General features: G+C 35.5%; 2 protein-coding genes across 3 annotated transcripts in view; both read right to left on the bottom strand.

Annotated features, from left to right (window-relative positions):
- LOC108691963 overlaps nt 1-1815 on the bottom strand; it is a 94195-nt gene extending 92380 nt beyond the window's left edge. The window contains exon 1 of one of the 2 annotated variants that reach the window (XM_018199961.1): nt 1574-1815. The gene's annotated coding sequence lies outside the window, so the exon portion shown is untranslated. Of the gene's footprint in view, nt 1-1435 lie in introns of both variants that reach the window. The other variant, XM_018199960.1, reaches the window with a different exon arrangement.
- A 5068-nt stretch (nt 1816-6883) lies between these two features.
- Nucleotides 6884-22046, bottom strand: part of LOC108691907 (E3 ubiquitin-protein ligase MYLIP) — a 159466-nt gene continuing 144303 nt past the window's right edge. Inside the window, exons 3-7 of the mRNA XM_018199861.1 lie at nt 9791-10031; nt 8655-8824; nt 7794-8010; nt 7449-7646; nt 6884-7363 (exon numbers count right to left, since the gene is read on the bottom strand). Coding sequence (XP_018055350.1) covers nt 7037-7363; nt 7449-7646; nt 7794-8010; nt 8655-8824; nt 9791-10031 — 1153 coding nt within the window. The 3' untranslated portion in view covers nt 6884-7036. The remainder of the gene's footprint in view (nt 7364-7448; nt 7647-7793; nt 8011-8654; nt 8825-9790; nt 10032-22046) is intronic.

Consider the following 22046-nt stretch of genomic DNA (forward strand, 5'->3'; position numbering starts at 1 on the left):
TCTCTGTGTATCTGTCAACTTACACAAATGCATATCGAGCATTATATGCGCAAATAAGATTATTCGAGTGCAAATGTGACATAATTTTCTAGATTATATCACTAAATATCTTACGAAATAATAAGCAAATTTGCAATAGTCATTGATACATTTAAAATTCATAAAGTAAGTCTCGTTTCAATAACATCAAAACTTTTAAAAGTAATTATGCTTTAAACATAACTGTTTGAAGCAAACTATTTACAATCTTCAAAGAATCGTAGCAATCGACAAGAATTCTTTGTAAAAATGCAAGAAGAGAACAAGAATTTTTTGAATTAGTTTCTTTGCATTCAGAAACCGTGTAGTTATACTATAATCACTCGTGCCACGGTTCACTGAACAATTTGCTGTTTATATTACTTGATAATAAGTTGCATTCACTGCTGCAATAAAATTGCAACACATTTTGAAAGATTTATCATTTTCAATTCCTTTGCGCACAATGTTCTCAATATCAATATATCTCATTATCAAGCAGCGTACAAGAACAGAGTAACAGTAATTCGTGTGCAAGCATCTGGTAAACAGACAGTCCCACAAAGTGGCGGTGATCAACAGGCGCGTTGAAAAGAAACTATTCGTAAAATCGTGGCGATACCGCAGTATTTTATCCGCGGCATCTATCCGCGATGCATTTAGACCGTCGCCGACAGGCATGCGGTATATTTTTGGAGCATCGCTACATCGACGTTTACCGAGCCCGACCAGAGATCAACTTCTCGGTACATCGGTAAGCGAGGGTTAAGAAATCGTCGTTCAAGGAGAAGCGTGTGTCACCCGTGTGTGTTTGCAGCAGCGGGGAAGAGGAGAAGGGAAATTGAAACGCGGACGAAACGCAAACGTAGGCGTGGAAGCATTTCCTGATTGCGTCGACGAACTCGACGAGTTGATCGCCGCTGATCGCGGTCGGGCCGTCGATGACAGCGGGACGAGCGGAGCGAGAATCGACGAAACGTGGTTCGCACACAATGGTGGTGATGAGCTTACTGCTCGCAACTCGCCTTCGCAAGTCGCGTCGCACGTCTTCGGCGATCACGCGTAGCCAACGGCGTTCGCGATCTCGGAACGCCGTGTGCGAGGTATTCCGGAGATTCCGGAACGACGGAGCGGACGAGCCAGCACGAGCTGGGCGGCGCGGTGCGGCGCGCCGCGTTGCATTGCGTCGCGACTCGCGTCCGTCGAGTGAATCTCGTCTCGCTGCGCCGCACTGCGCCGCGCCGCGCAATCCGGAGTCTCACCGATTCCAAGATTTCGGCGAGTCCGCGACCAACCTCTCTCGCTACCGAAATTACGCGCAATCGTGGCGGCCGTGATCGGCACGCGCGCCTCGGCCTGCATCCGTACATCGAAGATCGCTCGCCCGTGCCCAAAGCGTGCGGCGCACGACACTCACGTTCTCACAGTTCGGCAGAGCTGGCCACAACATCGCGTCGCTAATCGCTGCTCCTGTTTCGGCGATTGCCGCGGCTCGTTCTTGCTCGGATAAAAACGGGACTCCCTTATCGCGAGCCCTAGTCCCTGCCATACGTACTCGAGCGGCACACGATGCCGCGGGGTGTCACCTTCGTCGTCGCGCTGCCGGCCGTCTCCCTCATATTTATACGCGCTAACGCAGCCGGTACACGACCAATACCGAGCACTTGAACACGTATCTCCACTGTCACGCGTGACTGCGAGGTAACGACAGGATCGCTACTACGGGCGACTAGGAAAAATACATTTTCCGATGGCACAGCACCCGCGACTTCGCCCTCACTTCACCGCCATGTTGTAAAATCGCGATCCGTTCGTCCCATCATGCCACGCAGCTCCATCATATGACAGCGCCGCCGGGACGGCCAATGGGAGCACGCGATGCACGCGCGCCGTCGCGAATTCGCGACTGGACTGCCGCCAGTGAAAGAGCAGCGCGAAATTTGAAATTTATATCGCACCTTGGTTTCATTGTGATCGGTGCGATACACTTTATGCTGAAAATACTTTGAAGCATTCTTTCATTGGTCAGTTTGTAAAATTCTTTCTTCTCATTGGTCAACGAAGCATTTGTAGCGTTAAGTCGATTGTGTCTCTAGAGTTAGTTATGCCATACAAAAATATTTAAGTATAAGTAAACAGTAAATGAACTGGCCAATCATAATAGAGACGATAACATAAACAGTGACAATTTCAACATGTTGATTTCTTTACTCTGCTTAAATTTTTTTTTGTATTTAAAGCCATGTGTTAATAATATTAGAAATCAGTCGAAAAAAGATCGGATGAAGAAAGAATTGTGATTAATTACAATTATGTGATCAAATGGGATTTTTTAATTTCTTTCTCTATCTGAGATTTCGGTAAAGTGTATTGTGAAAAGTTATATTGTAGAAATCTTATTTTATTAAATACTTACACTTTAACGTATAAAAATGTATACTCCTTTCTATCTTCAAATAATTTTTTAATGTACAATTTTTTTTTAATTCGGATAGCAATTTTAATCACACGCCGATGTAAAATCGCATCTATCCTATATTCATACGAATTGATACTTACATCTCAAACTTTTAGGTTTTTCGAAAGCTGACTGAGTTAAAAATTTTTTTTTTATTATAATCTCTTCTCATAACAATCGTCACAATAGAATTTATTATCATTAATAACTGTTTTCTTTCATCAAAATTGACTTTTCGAAATATAAAGTTTAATCATGATAATGCATCCTTTCGTCAATTGTTGTCATTATTAAAAAATCATCGATTTACTTAACAAGAGAATTTAATAATGAGATTGATTAGAAAAAATTTATATTTAGTAATTAAATTAAGTATTTTTTTTCCTATCTTGAGAATAAATATGATCATTTATTTTCTAATTTTTTTGCATTCATTGAAAATGATTGTGCCTCAAAGATCAATCAAATTTATTACTTTCAAGAATATGTATTGTTTGAGAGGATAAATATATGATATCGAAACGGTATAAAAATAACACTCGCCATTTTTTCGCTATTATTAGTTGTCCCTCTTTCTGCGATTTCATGTTGTATAAACTGTAGAACTTATTGATTAGTATTGCAAAAGAATTGCGTTTCGTGGAAATATCTCAATACTATGTCTTGATTTTTATTTGATTCATTTTTATATGTATCTTCATTTTTATTCAATACTACAGATAACACAAAGTTTGAAATCGAACACAAGAGTCTAAAAGTTTTAAAAACGAGAATTGTCTAAAAGACGTCTGTCCCGATTTTAGATTGAAAAATGCAGATAGATGAAATCTGCCTCAGGCAGTTTCGTGTTAATACTGCCTGATTAGATAATAATTTTTTGATATTAATATTACGGCGCGATAATTTCGAAAATCGCGGTGTTAACACAAAACTGCCTGAGACAGATTTCATCTACCTGCTTTTTTTGCACGACGTGTAAGTATAAGAAAGAAAAAAAAAGTAGATGGCTGCAGTCCGTAGTACGAATCCGCTTTCTACGAACACGCCGACAACCGAACCGGTCGTTCCACCGCGCGATGCTAATTTTTACGCTGACACACAATATCTGCTGAATAGAAGAAACCGAACGTGCGTGAGAAGCATCGTGACAAACGTGCCTTTTACGAAACACTGAAACATTTCCCAACGAAATAAAATTAAACGGGAGAGTGTGATTTTAAAGCTTTATCGCCCGGTGCGATAAACTTGCGCCTGTAATTATTTAAATTTAGCGTAATATAGACATATAATTAATATATTATATTAATTATACAAATATATAATTAGACAAATTGTATATTTTTTATAATTAATATAATATATAAATACATATTATATATAAAATTATAATATATTAATAATATATTAATCATTAATTAAGAGGAAAATTGTATAATATAATATTATAGAATAATACATAAGAAATTTTCATAATATGTGAAATTATACATAGTGAAATTAAACAATTATTTGTATAAGGATTAATATAGAGGGAAAATAAAAAAGAGAGGTAGTTCAATGTTTCACGGTATTTAATCAACAGATTGGAACATCGTATTGAACGCTAAAATTTACGTCTTGTAAGTTATAATTTCATATGTACGCCCGCATTTTCCCACCTCACGCATTAGGTGGAATTTTGATATAATACTAAAAAATAATTGGAAATACTTTAAAAATACTCTTTGCAAATGAAAAACTTTTAGAAATAACATTCACACACACACACACACACACACACACACACACACACTCTCTCTCTCTCTCTCTCTCTCTCTCTCTCTCTCTCTCTCATTCTCTCGGATCATTTTCATGTCTACCATATAGATTTATTAGCTACAATATTTTGAATTACTTTTTCTTATATGTTTTATACAGAGATTTAAAATCACAAGAAATTATTAATCGTAATAATAGTGTAATAATAGTGTTATTATTGTGTCATCATTATTAGTAATCTTACAGCTATCGAGACACGCAGTAATGGTACAAAGTTATTTTGTTTTCACATTCGCAACTGCAGACGATTAATATTTCATAGAACATAATCGCGTAATTATATCGATCATTTCCAAAGCTACTTATCGTCATTTGAGATTATTCTACGACAGTTACGCGATATTTTACGGCAGAAATATTTTGTCTTAATGCGCATAAAACATTGCCTTATATCTTTTTTTTACCTATTGCAGAATTGCATTGATTTGCATAATCACAATTTTAACTTAATTTTTATATTGACGCTCACATTAATATCTAAAAGAAAGAATAGCTCACTCAAAACGATACTCTAATCTTACAGATACAGTGCAGTTTCACTATCATATCGACGTTTTAAAAATTCGCAAAGCATATCTTATGATAGTATAGAATAAGTTTACATTTTTTCAAATAGACTACGCTGTATCTGAAGAGGAGTCTCTCGAAGGGTGTTAAACATAGTAGCGTGTAAATACATACTATCATCTGTTCTTATAAATAATTACAAACTAAAGTCTGCTTTGCATTGATAAATGACTATAACGATCATTATTTTTTCATACTTTATCTTTTTCTCACTCTCTCTTTCTTTCTTACTCTCTGTCACTTTCATCACACAGTTCATAGAATGCTATTAGTAAATATTAGAAATAATTTATTAGATTATTTTTTCACAATTTGCTAATATCGAATTTCTCTCACTGACAGGAAACAAAAAGGAAGGTCAATACTTTGGATACTTAGCCAGCTCAAGACACATAATTTAAATAAGAATATGTTATTTTTATTTACGAATGGTCTTCCTTTGTGTTTCCTTGGACATAAAATGCCATTGACTTTTTACTCTACAATTTATCTTTTAGGTGCAAAGCACAGACAATTAACTCGTTTCACTTTTATTATTCGACTTACTCGAAGAATGACGTATGCGCGTAGTATATTAAAACAGATTTGACATTTGGTGAACTCATGACTTTTACTCACTTGACCCTACTGTTGCGGGTTATCTCATTTCTTATGTACATATATAAACAGATATTATGGTAATAAAAGTTTCCTTCTTTATATGGGATACTTCAATAAAAAAAGAGGTAAGATATAATTCGCAGGGAATCATTTTCGACTAATAATTCTGTAATGATTACATATTTAATTCTACTTTTTTACTATATGTGTGATAAAAATAGATCCACAATATATATCTAAATGTAATGTATTGTGTTGTCTTTATTACTACAATCTACTATTTAGTTAAAGTGACAATGTAATAATACTTCTAAGTCCATTGTAAACTGTATGTAAACATCGTAATTAATGTAAGTATATCGACACGATTTAAATTTTATTTCATCGAAACATCCGTTAGAAGCAGCTATATTGTAGTAGTTGTTTTGTAAACGATACCGCATATGTGAAATGAATAACGAATGTAGTAAAAATATGCTGGGTCACTGATTCCGATAAAAGTTCTCGACCCAATGTGTGTATGTATAACCTGCGAATGTTATCTAGATCAGAGTAAACATACGACCAAAAAGAAGCGTATCTATCCAAGAGGAACACAGAAGCATTGAGAAAGATCATGAAATAACAAGGAAAAAATTGGTCCGATCATCAGTTAGAAATAAAAATTTACTCCAAGTGCTTTTAGATCTTGTATAATATAGTTTACATCTCTGTTCGCACATGTCGGCAGCACTGTTTCTTGTTAGATCCATGCTGCTAATAGCACTTTTCGGCCGCTCGATTTTAAAGGGATTATTTGTGAATACCACCATAAATATGTAAATACAATAATCCCATGATTCCCTCGTTGGATTTATCTCTATGCTATCTTCGTATCTCCTGTGCCTTCTCAACAATATCTTTAATTCATCTTTAATCACAGTACCATCATTTCTCAATTTCAGTGTTTTCGAACCATTCATCCTGTTTGTTAATTTTAAAAATCAGCTTAACTATTCTTGAAAAATGTATTTCTTTGGTCTAAGAAACCAATAAAAATCTTTCTTAATAGTTTTAATTAATTTTTATTGAAGGAGTAACTGATGTGATCAAAATACGTGATTTTGCATAAACTAATATTTCATAATAATTTCAAATAATTTTATAATAACTCCAACATAAAAGTAATATCGACAATAACATTGGTATTTACCATTCTATTATCGACAATAACGTTTGTTAACCATTCAATTTGTAACAATAAAATGATTTCTGTGAAAAAAAAAATGATTACAGTAATCTTACGAATATAAATATCCTTTTTGAGATTAAATAGGTAAATTAAGAATAAAAACAAGGAAATAGCATCAAATAATAATAAAATATGTAATTGCATGTAATTAAAATCATTGCGCAAAATAAAATTTTTTTAAAAATCGGATGAACATTGTTGCGGAATGCGAATGAACATCGAAAAACTCAGCTCGACGGATAAATAGAAAAGTGCTTCACTCCTATATTTCAGTACACCCTTCCTGCGCGGCAAGTGACAATCCTAAAGAATCTTTCAAACGCGCCGAGTTTGATTCGACGTTCTCAAATATTACTGTTGACCGACGCTTCGCTGTCTAAAATTCTTTTGTCTTTTATCTCCTCCGTCAGCGGCTTGCTGAATACAGGCTCGATTGTCTCCGACAGCAGTTTCGGATTGTGCTTGTCGATGTGCGTCAGTTCGATAGGGAGGTATATCGTCCGGCAATAATCGATGTCAGCCCGGCATAATGGGCAACGTTCGCAGCGACGGGCGCAATCCAGACAGGCCACAGCGTGTCCGCAGGGAAATAGGGCTGTGTCTAAACTTCGATCCATGCAGATCCGGCAGAGCATAGCGTCCAGTAATCTCGCTAAACATTCTCGAGATTCCTGAAATCGTACGAATCGTTTGTATCGAGTGCGCATGGCAAATCTTCCGATTAGCATGGTTCATTGGTACGAATTCGTCGCTCACCTTGCACTTAGGATTCTCGCACTCCCCGCAGGCATGCCTATCGAGGATTTCGTTCTCCTCCGGCAGAGCTATAGTCGCCGCTTCGCAATAAAGCGCACGCCGCGCATTATCATATACCTCTCGGCAGGTCCTACGTATATCGAACACATATTTCTTGCCTAGAGTCGAGTCTTCATTGAAAATGGAAATTATTGTCCCCTGGAAGAAAGCAACAGCAATCGATTATAGCATTCGAATTTAAATAAAAGAAAAACAAGTTTTATCAAAAGAAAAAAAAACAGCGCGTAAAAGAATCAAAAATAAATCAAATATATAAAACTAAATCCGCTGCTGAAGAGGGTGTACCTTTAAATCACGGATAAATTGCGCGGTGACCGCGCTCCTAACTGTCTCACAGCTGTAAAACGCATGTTTCTCGGTGATCGCTCTGTAAAGTCCGCTGGCGGACTGGCTGGAGTCTAATTTAAAATCCAGTGATGTCTCCTCGCCGTCAAGTGAGAGGTAAACCAAGTGGAACATCCGCCGTTGTGATGTAGCGCTTTGTATGGCTGTATACGGTATGCTGTAACGCAATACATAATACATCGTATAATAAATTGAACTATGATGAAGGTAAAGATAAAGTAAAATCTTGATGTTAATCTTCCTTCTGCATAATGGATGAAGCAAAACTCAGAAGGAGTCTATTGATCTTATCGCACATGAGCATTTTCCATGTATTAATATTATTTTCTTAAGAATTTCATTAGAAGACACAGCTTTATTATTTTATATTAAGCATAAATTGATAATGAAGTTCTCTCAGTAACAGTTGTTTCGTTGAACGATCATCTCGGCGGATGGTACGTGAAGCACAGCCGGTACGTGCCGTCTCCTATCGTCGAAAAGTAACATTAAAATCGATCTGAGATTTCGTGTTGATAAATATGCAATTTAATGAAACATAATATTACTTAGATAAATTAATTAATCAATATATAAGAGCGTTCGTTTAAGCTTTCTATTTAATCTGTGTCCAAATTATTATGATGAAAACGCTTAGTATAGCTTTTACTACAAAGTTTTAGATTTCATCAACTTAACTATTTTTCTTAAACTTTCTGAAAAAAATTTGTCGAGGAATTATTGCGTAAATAAATTTTTGTTTATATTTCAAATATATCCGTATATAGTTGAAATATAAATGATATATTAATACATAATTACTTTTGCGTCTCTTCGTCCTGATTGCGGTAGACCGTAATTCCGTGCGGACCAACGCCGATCATAGACACTCCGTTGTATCCAAATTTACTGTGAAACATTTCCTGTCCGAATGCGTCGAGGTTTGATATCTCTTTTAAGAGCCAATATTCAGCGGTCGACGTTTTCATTCCCTGAAAATTCACATATATCTCTATTATTCATGTAGATCGCACGACGCATATTCATATAGCAATATTCAGTTATCAAATTGTAAATTGTAAAAAAAGATTGTTGTCAAAATTTTCCTCTCCTTCTTCCCATCCCCAAAAAATAATAAAATCGTATCTCTCTGCAAATGCAACTATTCAACAAATATTGTGTATTTTCTATTGAACGCTGTCACACATATTCTATTTCAAATAACAAATTCAAAACATAAAATTAAAAAAAAATAGAACAATAGATAGAAAAGATTTATTAAACATTGAAAACGAGAGAATACAAAGTTGGATCGACAACATTTATTAAATAAAAGGAGAATAAAGTAAAAATACATGAGAGGTTAGGAAGTATGAGGAAGTTGCTAAATTGGCTGTCATTTTGAATAAATGAATAAATTAAAATAAATCAAATATTACAAAAAAAAATTCTTTTAAAAATGACTAAAAAACATGATTTTTATTAATATACAGTGCAAAAAAAGAATATATATTTATGAATTTGGAAAAATAAACGTAAAAGAATTCGACTGATTGAATAATGAAGTCTCGACTTGAAAATTAATATTACAAAATTTTAAAAATTCTTCAAAACATTCAATTTTATTTTCTGAAAAACTTTGTTTTTTCAAATTATGTCATTGTTGTAGCAAATGAGCGACGCGTTCTTTCTGCACTAATCTTTTCTGCAATATAATATTTAATTTATTTTTTCCGTCCAATTATTATATAAAACAATAATTATTTAATTTTAATGAATTTCAGATCGGTCCCGGATGTTTTTCTACAATATAGTATTTAATTTATTTTTTCCGTTCAATTATTATATAAACAAAAAATTATTTAATTTCAATGACTTTCAGATCGTCCCCGGATAGCGTGATGTGTGATAGCGTGCGTATGATAGTCAAATTATAATTAATACTTCTTCCAACGCACTTTGATTTCCTTGTGCTGCTGAACTATCCGCAGCAGGAAGTCTTGCGGTTTCGGCTCGCATGGTTCCGCGGGTTGTATGTGACAGCATTGAGAGTAAAGCGCGTGCGGCGGTGACAGCGCATCGTAATCACCACCATCGGCTTGCGCTATCAGGGCGACCAAACGAGCAACAGAGCTCCAATCGGCGACTTTCAGCCTACTCTCGATCAGCTCGAGACGAGAATGCAAATAGAACTGATGCCTGCAAACACAGAAGATAGAAAGGGGATGACGATGAGATGACGCTTGGATGTGTTTTGCGGGTAGAGTTATTAATTGCAATTAGTTCAATTTCGTGCCGGGTGTGCAGCGGACCAGCTAATATACCCGGTACTCCCCGGCTAAAGTAAGATTGATTACTCTTCCCGTCTCGGAGAGCATTGTTTTAAGTCTCTCCTCCTTCCCCTTCACCCCAGCCGAACAATGTAGTAATACAATAATGCAGAAATGATTAACGATCGAAACACGTTTGCAATGGCGAAAAATACGTTCGCAATTTAATTGCACGCGTCGTTTAGGTATTATCGCCAGGCAAGAGAGTGTTTTCTCGTCTGTGCGTAATGTGAATCCTATGAAATTGCTTTGATGTGGTATTCGATCGTACGTATTATTTCCATTTTCAACATTTTATACTTTTTCCCTTGACAAACTACCTACCGCAAGAAAAAGCTTCGACAGAGGACAATTTTTCTTTGGTTCACCGGCTGAACTTCTGGTTGACAACTTAAATGATTCATATCTTGCATTTCCATGGTAGTATGACTCTACATTCGCATGAATATTTGAAGAATAGCGGCGTGCGCGACCGGAAGAAGGGGTAGCTCTCCAAAATACCTCCGAGCTCCTTTTACATACTCCTGAATATCCTTCAGCTGTACAATGCATACATCTCACGATAAACATGTTGCCGTCGGAGAAGTGGAATTACGCGTCGAGAGGAAGTGAATAGCCTGTTCGCGAAGTACCAGAATACGCTAAAGAATCTGCATTAAAATATACCGTGCTACCATTTTTCACGATTCTGCATGTCGCTGCATTTCCTTTTTTCCTTCCTCTTTTTTTTTTTAAATTCTCTCTGGCAAACTCACATCGTGGAAATAATGGATAATCGAGAAGCATCGAAAGATTCAATTGTATGATGGCAATTTGGTACAATAGGGAAACAATTTATTGCCCGTACTTTGCGCGAGCATTGACCTTGATTCAGGTCGCTCGTGATACAACACTTAAAGAGTCTGCATTAAATTCCGGCTTTATCATTACTTCAATGCTATTATCTCAATTGACAAAGAAAAAGAAATATTTGCGATAATTTCCGAGCTACATGGTTGATTCGCTATATTCTTAAGAGAGTCCTAAAGTCGTCTTTTATTGATTTACACGTCATTGACACACTACTACATGAATCGTACATACAAATTTTTTAACTAATCTTTCATATTAGTTATGTAAAAAAGGTATCTAAAATATAATTCTAAGAACTCAACATTGTTTATTTTACGTAACCTAACGTTTCCTAGTCCAAACAAAGATTTTATCCGTATAAAGTATAAAACTTGTATACAAAGCAAATACTGTTACGAGTTGACATCAGAAATCGATAACAAAACTGTAATTTTCCAATTTTTTTCGTTTTTGGCATAAAGTCGACCGGATTTGGACTACATTACTGTTTATGAACTACATTATTTTAAAAGAAAAAGAATTTTTAAATATGTAAAGGCAGCTAGAAAAATACTTATTTATTTGAAAAATAAAACAGATGACTTTAGAATCTCCTTAACAAGGAAAATAATAATTTCGATTGAGAATAAATCAGATATATGCGATCAAGAACTAAAACCGACAACTCGGCAAAGATTGTATTAGCAAGAATTTGAAGAAAATATCAATTGTCGAAGATATCCGAATTTTTGCCAAACGTGATTGGTATCGAGAAACTTTCTCGTGTTTAGCCTGTTTACCGGAAAACTTCGGATGACCTCGATATTTTTTCTCTCAGAAAATTATCAAGAGAGAACATTCTCGAAAAAACGTAAAAGAGGAATCGTGTCAGATGGTTGCGTAAAAAATTAGGTCGCGATCGAAATCTGCGCCCGAGCAGTTGCAGTTTCAACCAGTCTCATCTTGAAATGCATTTCTTTGTGAATCACCGTAGAATTCTGTGTAAATTAAGCAATTTTTCCCGCCATAAAATTTCACGGTACTTTACTCTCAAAGACCTCTTTCCCCCAAAAGGAAAGACCTTATTTACAGCAGATCATTTTCCTGGGTCGCGAATGTGTGAACAATCTTGCTCTTGTCAGATAGAACTTCTGTCTTCGTCAGTCTCGAACTTTGGCAAAATCCGCAGGTTGGTAGGAAGTGTTGGAGAACCCAATGACATTTGTCACCGTACGAGAGATATTGGTTTTGTTCAAAGTTTCCAGAGAGAGAAGATCGAAGAGAATGCCGGAACTCAATGAACTCGTCGTTAACAATCGCGCGCGATGAAAATCGTCACCGGAAAATTGAACTCTTCCGGCCGATGATTCGCGCGAAGAACAAAGAGGGAACCGCTTTCGCAAATTAAGACTCGCAGACTGAACTCTTAATCGAACGACATCGGCTGAAAGTTTCCAACGATATTCTAACGACCGAAATTACTTTCTAAAATTACGAAATCGTTTCGCTCTTCTTCGTCCGCGAATATTCGAGATTACCTGAAATTACACAATCTCACGGAGTAGTGACCGTAGCATCTCGATTTTCAGGATAATAAAATTATCAGAATAGCAGTCTAATCGAGTTCACTTAATCTCGATTTGCCTCGTGGAGAAGCTTCGGATAATTAAGCAGAGTTTGCACTTTGCATCTGCAATGATATCATCTCTTGTTAATCTGAAATGAATTTAATATTACTAACGCATTTCATATCGTTCTGTTAATTTGTTATCTAATCCTTCTTTTCGCTAATAATTTTTCTGTTCTGCTAAAATCGAGACGAATAAAGAATTACATCGAATTATGAACAATACTTCTAACATCGCGAACTTATACACGGCAAGAAGATCTGACTAAACGAAGCTAGGCTGAGTGCTTTTAGAAAGCTTTCAAGCCGCCTTAAATGCTGCGAAATCCCTCGGTAGAATAAAGCTCTTATTAAGCGTTATTACAGGCAAGACTATTTTTGGAAAATTCAGCACGATACTTTTAGTACCAACGAAATATTTATTAGATCGCATGCCGAACGGATATCATATATCGTGCCATACTGTTTGAGAAATATAATCGCGTTGCATGAAGGGATGTTTGAATTAACGTGAGTCGAGTAACTCCGGTAATATTAATGACATCGTCATAGAACGTCTGGCTAGTGGCGTATTCATTCATGACGTGTATACAGCACTTTCTTATACATAATTCAGAAATGGAAACAAGGTCGGCCCTTTCGTGCAGAGTTTCAAATAGGGCGTTCCACTCGATTGATTGTGTAAAAGGTACTTATAAATCAGTCATACTGGACTAACACGAAGTGTTGGTAACTTCGTGCATCATGGATCCATGAACACACCTGAAATTCAAGGACGGAGTCGCAGTGAATGTTTTATTAAAAAATCGAACACTTACAATTAATTCTTGTTTTTCTGATACTGATGATAAGAATTATAAGTCATAAAAATCTTAGGAAATTTACATTCAGAATAAATCATATTAGAACATGATGTCACAATCAATTAGGAAGGTCGTAGTTCTCAAAGCAAATAAATACACTATGTGATTGGTCAATCGTAACTTAAATTCTTAAAAATAGAATTTGATCATCTCTAGCAGTCATTGATTATTAACTTATTATTATCATATGATGCACTGACTCACTTACAACTCGCTCCTGATTTCTGATCTATTACTTACTGATCAGCTTATTGTAGAAAGAATCTTTTATTTATTAAAAAAGAAGAAAATAAAGAACTTCATTTTTTGTGCATTATGCGTTATACTTTATGCACGACTCTATACTTCCGCCTGAGAAACGAATAGTAAACAAACGAAAGCAACATGTAGAAAATACAGTTGAAAAATATCAATTTCTACGATGTGATTAAATACAATATTCAGGTATTTTTTAAAATAAAAATTATGCGGGTAAAAGCGACGCGTATCGTCGATACCAGCAAAGAGCTGCTCAAAGAGCGTGAAAATTCGAGCTGACGGTTTGCACTCAGGCGAACAGGATTGTAAAGCCCCACGACCTCCGCGGTTCTGTATCCACAATATTTCCTAGTAAATAATTCAAAGGTTATTTCCAGCTGGTCCCGAGTAATTTTGAAGTAGTCACCGTGGCCCGGACTTCGTTTGTCGGTTTTGGTCCTGGATGACACGAAAGGTGGATACAGCCGTGGGGACAGTTGCGAATAAACTGGCAGACTTTCTTAGAGGAAACGAACGCGTCGCAATTCGTCGGAATTCGTTGCAAGCGAGTCAGCAGCATGCGGATTAGCATTAGCGTGTGGTTGCTACGCTGCATGCGGACTGTCACTGAGTGGACATTAGCTAGCCACGTTGTAAATGAGTCAACACCAGATCCGACAAGCCGTGAATTTCAAAAGGCTTGTTCGCGGCCGTTCAGATTTGCGCGTGGAGAATTTCCACGCGGCAAAGAGGATCGGGTTTGATAGTGGCTGTAAAGACCGGCTACAAAGTGACCGCAAGACGATCCCTATGGAACGCTTTAAATTAGGTTTCATAATTCCGAAGCACGAGAAAACGGGAACGTCGCAGGATGCACGTGCGCGATATTAACCATTGCATTAATAATATATACGCAAATTACGAAGTTTCCTGTTGGCCGAGAAGAACGGAGTAGTGAAAACATTAAACATTAAATTTACTAAATTAACTAATCATTAAATTTTATGGGATAATTAAACATTCAATTAACTCCTTAAATTAACTGATAGTTAAATTTTTCATTCGTTGCGCGTATAATTGCACAATGAGATTTTTAAAAGATTAAAGTAATGAATATAAAAAATATCTTGTATTAATATAAACTTTTAATATTATACAGGATTTAATATTATACAGGATTTGTTCCATACAATATATGTAATTTATTCTATTTTTTTAATAGATTCGGATGTCAGATTTGTATAACAAATTGTAAACAGATTTAAATAAAATTGAACTTTTGTAGTTTAAAAAAAATAAGCTTCAAAAGATAAGCGGAATCTTCGAAATGATGTGCTTTTATGTGATTTATGTTTACGTTGCATCACTCTGCATATTTTTCTGTCATATTTATTAAACTATATTTATAAAAGCGTTTTTTTTTTTGCAGTATATACATAATCTGCAGTCTTTATTTAGCCTTTCAACGTGTTTAAAATTCTTTGTGACAGTAAGACAAAGCCGTGATAATGAAAGGCATGGAAAAACACGGTGACTATAATACGATCTTACTTATGACGTACTTCAAACATGCGACGTATATATCTTTCTTATTACTATTTTTTCCTTTTCCTTTATCTTTTTCTTTAAAATTCAAATTCTAGAGTAAAAATTCAAAGCGTGAATATATAATTGATATTCTTCCCAACTCTTTAGTTTTGCAGTTCATTTAGCATAAGAAGAAAAAGATAGAAAGAAGAGAGAGGGAAAGAGAACGAGAGAGAGAGAGAGAGAGAGAGAGAGAGAGAGAAGAAAAAGTATTCATCAAGAATTTTTCAATAAAAAAAAAGTATCTTCTCAATTTCTAAACTTCTCAATTATATAAACATCTATGAAAGCAGCTTAAAAATAAAAATAGCGACGATGTTCGAGAATGTCTTCGCGCGTTCATTAGCGACTCGGCGGCTGAAAACCTCACGGATGCTCCAATTATGTATACGCTTTAGAACGAACACATATAAACGTATATTCGTGTGTATTTATTCTTGTTCGTGCCCGCTGCACAATGCTTTAATTGTTCCATACGGTCTTGCCAGCAATTTTCAGGCACGCTCGCCACAACGACCACGTACGGTTTTGTATCTAATCGGACCGTACGTAATTAATTATTCGTCGAGTCGTAATTAACGAGCTAATCCTTGAAACAAGTCGTAATTACTTTTGCTTTTACGGTTGTGACTCTCTTTCTTGTTTCCATTATTTGATTTTGGCGAAATAATTTATATCTTTCACATTTGATCTTTCTTTACAATAACAATACTAAATATGACTGTTACTTAATTTATTAATGAAATAAGAAATTATCAAGTGTTGAATTTCGTTACTTGATATGTAACGTGTGGATAATTATCGTAGCGTATGTATATAAAGATAAATATATATTACATTAGATATAATAAATAATTTAATATTGTGTAGATTTTCATTTTAGATTTAATTTTAAATATATTTCCTATGATCGTCGCGCGAGTTCTGCTCGTTATAATGTTGAATCGATAATTCATTATTATCGTATTTAACCGGAATAACTAAAGTTCATAACTGCGCCAATACCGAGGATTCAATTTTGCATTATGTGGCTCTCTTCCTCCTGGCTAAATACGCGGGTACGCAATAGAGTGTAGCCGTATAATTCAATTATCTCGTGTCTCTACAATTTTCTGCCACGAAACTAACGCAATCACGATCCTGTTCTCGAAATAATAATGGACTGTTATCGAAAGTATTGGGAATCAATGAATAAGAGCCGATATCGGGTTCCATTTTATTTTATGAAAATTTGGTGCGGAGGATATTAAATTCTTCGTGCTTATCGGAATTTTAGTCTTTATTTTAACAGCTTTTAATGCTTATCGAAGAGGAAAGGCAATAATAAAAACCAATAAAATTATAATAACCTACATAAATTTCTTCTTTTCTTTTCTCGCGCCGGCCATCTCGTCTACCACAATAATTGACTTTACCTGTTCTTCGTTTACCTTATAATAAAATTTTCTCTTTGGATTCATTCGCGCATTATGGCACGGCAAGCGTGAGATCTAACAGGAAATCGTGTCAGCTCGCGAGTAATTAATTCTCGTCGAAGGTTATACGTTCGATAATTAAAGTTCAGGAGTAAGTAATCTGCGAAACGTATACTCCTGATACATATACTTTCTTCTCGCGCCGACCGTTCGCGTATTTCACGGCATGGATCTGCTTATTATCGAGAATCGAGATTAATGGAAGTTCGTTTCGGAGAACCTGCTACATATCTTCCCCGAGAGACGCCCAAGAAGCTTCCCCAACCGTGAAAATGCAACTGATCTCAACCGTTGAATTTTCCACCACAGCGTTCCGCGACACGATCGCGTAATGAAATTACCAAAGAGCTGATTTACTGCGCCTGGGACGTTGTCGATTGATTTAAAGTTACTGCATACTATAATATGCGACACTTGTGAAGCGCAAATCCTATATTTACAAATATTTTTGGCATATCGCGAAAATTGTAGCAGAAATGACATATGACCAATACGATTCAACGATTACGACGGGATAATAAATAATAAATTTAGAGCCATTGAATCCAAAAGTGCACATTGATTCTGATCAGATAGCCTTTAACATCTCATATTTTTCATGAGTGGGCGCAAGGGGGAGAGTCCATGGATTTATTTTTATGCTCAAAATGGAACTTGTCAATCAGATTATGGAATCCGCGTGGGAATACACGAGAAAACGACGAGTTACGTGACACTGAATAAAACAAATCTTTGACCTGATAAAGTTCGTGATCCGAGTTACAGCAAGGGTGGATGATGGAAACTTGAGAACCGGGAAAGCCTCAAGAGACTGTCTTTTCATCGATCGCAATTCTATTTGCGTACGCGCAGCAACCGAGGAACGAGATATAATTCCTACATATATATAATACGAGAGTAATTACGTTTCTACAAATTCACAAGTATGTTCACGCCTGTTATCTATCTATTGCATTACATGGAAAGAATGATTTTATCGAGATGTCTAAAAATTCAGCTAGATACAAATCTGACTAATAACTTTGTTAGTCTATCAAAATTTGTGTACAAAACTTAAGCATGAGCAATGTTGCATAACATTTTGATTTTCTGGCAATCAGTTTGAGCGTCCTACAAAATTATTTTGACAGTCCAACAAAATTTATTTTCAGATCTACATCTAACTAAATTTTTAGATAATTCAGCTATTGTTTTTTCTGTGTATTGTTTTCGAATTTGTACAATTCTGTTGATAGGAACTCAACTCAATTTTATAAAATTTAACAAAAAATCTTATAAAAACAACTACTTGTTTATACATATATAAAAGCTTAAGCGTTTCCACGAAATTTTCAACGATTACAAAGTGGATTTGGATACGTAAAATGAGTATAGCACAAAATATGACATACTTGCGCTGTCAGGAAAGACTTTACATTTAGGCAACAATTTTATACATCAAGCAATTTTACAGCAACACCAGTGATTTTTTTCTGTGTCATATGTTTATTTAGAGAAATGCATTCACCATGCAATTTAAAATACACAAGTAAAATACACTACTCATAAAAATACTAAAGCCAGAGTACTCTCATATTCTAAATGAATCTATTACGTTACACGCGCGCAGAGAGAGAGAGAGAGAGAGAGAGAGCTCCGTTTTTATACATTTTGCGTAAATCTGGAAGGTAATATCCATTCACTATGGGATAATGAAGTACGGCAAAAAATTAATTGAGACAAATAAACACGAGACTACCGCGAGATGCAATCTGAGCGCGCTAATAAACATCCTCCGCCTGTAGTCTCCCCAAGGGAAACCACTCTGGAGGTTTTTCCTCTGTACACGGGTTGTCTCACTAATAGCATGTACTTTAATAACAAATTCCTTAACGATGATAAAGTCAATTTACTTTCAAAAATTTAAAAAGAAATTATCATAGAGATTTAATAACCTTCATTAAAATATCGTAAATCTATCTATGAATTTTTCCATCTTACTCTTCTGTGAAACAATAAAATATAATGTTTCTTGTGAAAACTTTTTGTTATTTCTATTCTATTCATGTTATTCTTTTTCAATCAATGATGACCGATCATCTTGAAACGAAAGATCTCCGATGTAAAGGAAAATCTTTTCGTAGCGGGAGACAGTAGTTTTGGATCGAAAGAGATCTCTTCCGGAAATTCGATCGGATTTATCTGACGAATTACTTCCGGTGCACTTGACTGAAGACGAGTTAGCTCGGTGGCGAGTATTCGGATTCTGCTTTGCCGCTAGAATCGCGCTGAAATTTCAAGCAGCAGAATGGATGCTTAAGAAAAGAAGGAGGAGGCAGAGAGGACTATCTACAAGCACTTACTGACGTTTACTCGCAAAGTCCCTCTAGAAACGGACATCATCGTTGAATTCTGCCCGCTGACTATCCGGCGAAATTAAGCTTTGAAATTGCAATGTTCACGAGCATCGCGAAGCCTGTTTCAGCTTTTACCCGCGAAGAACTTCAAGTGCTTTTCATGTATCTACCTGTTCTTCCTCACCGTCGGATCCATTTATCTGCCTATTCGTTCGAGGCGAGTTTAGCCATAACGAGTGTCTGCACGTTAAAAACTTACACGCAATTTCGACCTTCCACATCGCGGTTTGACTAATAAAAAGCTCCGAAACCACATTAACACGCCACACATGCGATGTACGACTTCGTAGTACGGCGAACGTGGTTTCGAGTTCATTCGACGCCAATGGAGTTGGGTATTTCGTGAATTCGATTAGTGAGATAAATAGCGCAGGCAACGTCTCAAATAAGAATTGTTGGGAAGCAACATGAAAATTTTAGATATACAATAAAATAAGATAAAATTATATACAATATTATATACAATAATAAAAGATAAAATTATCAAATTAAAATTTTCTTTCAAATTTTCATTCCTACGAATTATTTTATATTTTTATGTGATATCAGTCTCTAAAAATAGCTCATGAATATATACATCGATTTTTTGTATAGAAGAACAAAACTACATAAACGAAAGTGGCCGATCACACTATTCGTCCTTTGGCTCGACTTTACACATCTAAGCAAGATTTGAATTTGTAATTTTGCAAACCAAAATTATATAAAAATTATTACTTCCGCTTAATTCTGCTGCAGCAATAACGTCGAACATCACATCGATCCATTCGGTTAAAATTAAACTGAGAAACTATTCAGCCGATACCAAAGTTACGCGAGATCGTTCAATTTTACCACAGCAGAAGTTTTCATGGATCCTCTGAATTTCGTTTGCCGCTCTTTGTCATAGGAGGCGTTAAAATGCAATGAATTCCACGATTAAAACTAGCAAGTGGTACCTCCAGAGGTTTCTTTGAAATTCTATTACTTGTTAGCTATCATAGAACTAAAACTTTTTATTTAATTGCATAGATTTAATTTATGCAAAAGCTTAAAAATATGATATGCATTTCATGAAAATAAATAGAACAAATATTGTAGAAGCAGTATAATTGTAACATTAATATCATTAAATACTAAAATTAATATTATTAAATATTAACTTCAGTATTATTAAATAATATTAATATTCTTAATATGTTTGATACAGATACATAATTTGACATGAATTATAAATTATTACACTATTAAACAAGCGGCGACTATTTTAATATTTTGTAAAACGCTGTTCATAATTTTACGCCCGAAGTGATTACACAAGCTTCAACACACTATCTAGTTTGCTATTTCGATAAAATCAATAGCGCCTATAAGAAAGAAAGTGACGTGCACTGTAAGTTACCCCACGCTCAACAGGTTTTAGTTTCGATTTATACGCCTCCCTATCCCTTTTTGTCTTCATTTTATCGCAACATGATGCAAGTAAAACTTTTACAGTACTTCCGATATTTGACCTGTCTATCTCAGATTTATTAACTAAACTTTTGTATTCTTACTAAGAAATTATATTTATATAATTCAATAGAAAAAGAGGTATTTTTAAATATCGATAAACTATGCATCTAAATAAAACATACATTCTAAAAATACTTATTACTATTATTCTAAGAATTATTAAATTGAAATGTGCACATTGGAATATAAATACATATATATATACCATATTTTCCATTTATGGTGAACTATTCGTGTTAATATATTTATCAAATGTATAAAAAAAATCAACATTAATTGTTCATATTTTGATCGCGAACACGATATAACGCTATCGTATTGCGGCAGTTTACTCGAACAATAAGGTTTACCGTTACAGTATTGTTGCGTTACAACGTGATTACATTACAATATCATATCAAAAAATAGATGTCTTTTCGTACAAGTAGGTAAATGTAAGATAAACGCGATTACACTTACATCCAATGTGAGAAAAAAAAAGAAACATTTATTCGCACTATAAAGGACTCATTTTATCGTCGCTTATGTAACTTCTCGTTCCGTCCGACTACGCTTACATTATCATGAAATTACAAAGCCATGTGGTCATTACGTTCAAGATGCTTTCACGAGCAATTAAAAAAAAAATCCCCTTAATTTCAACGGTTCCGGAAAAACTTTGGTACAGCCACATTTCTCAAGAACCCCTCCTCCGCGACGTAACGCAGTTCAAACAGAGTGAGAGAGAAAGGCAGAGATAAGTAAAAGAGGGAAAAAGAATAAAAAGCATGCTTCTTCGCGGCGGCTGTAATACCGTCAGATTACAACGCCAGAGATGTCAGACAGCCACGGTAAACGAAATCTCGGGAGCGAACGCCCTATTTTCCGGTATAGTGGTGCGCCGTCTGCTCTGTTTTCACTTCCCTCCTTTCTAGCCATCCTCTTCGAGCCATGACTGCTCCCGATAAAAGCCGAGATGCCGATATATCTCCACCGTATCTCTTCCTCGCGTTGAAACGCGGAATTAGAGATGAGTGTTCATGTCGATAATTTTCGAAATTTCCTTGCCTGTCGCCATCAGAGGGGCTCTATTCATTAACTGCATGAGATTCAAAAGCTGTCTCATTATTTTCAGAAACGGCGATGATAGTTTGGCGGTAGAACAACCGAGTCAATTAGGGGAGGATAATTTGGAGGACACCGCAGACTAATACTTATAACAGGATGCGCCGATGCTTCATTACATTTCAATATTAATAGGATCGGAAAACCAATTATGTAGTAATACGTATAAACAATATAAATGTCAATAAATCTTGTCACTATTTAAATTGAAATATCGTATTAATATAAACGCATTAGAAATTAACGTATTGGAAATGCGAGAGGATATAG

This window comes from Atta colombica, unplaced genomic scaffold (assembly GCF_001594045.1).
Source record: "Atta colombica isolate Treedump-2 unplaced genomic scaffold, Acol1.0 scaffold55, whole genome shotgun sequence".
NCBI classification, from domain to species: domain Eukaryota; kingdom Metazoa; phylum Arthropoda; class Insecta; order Hymenoptera; family Formicidae; genus Atta; species Atta colombica.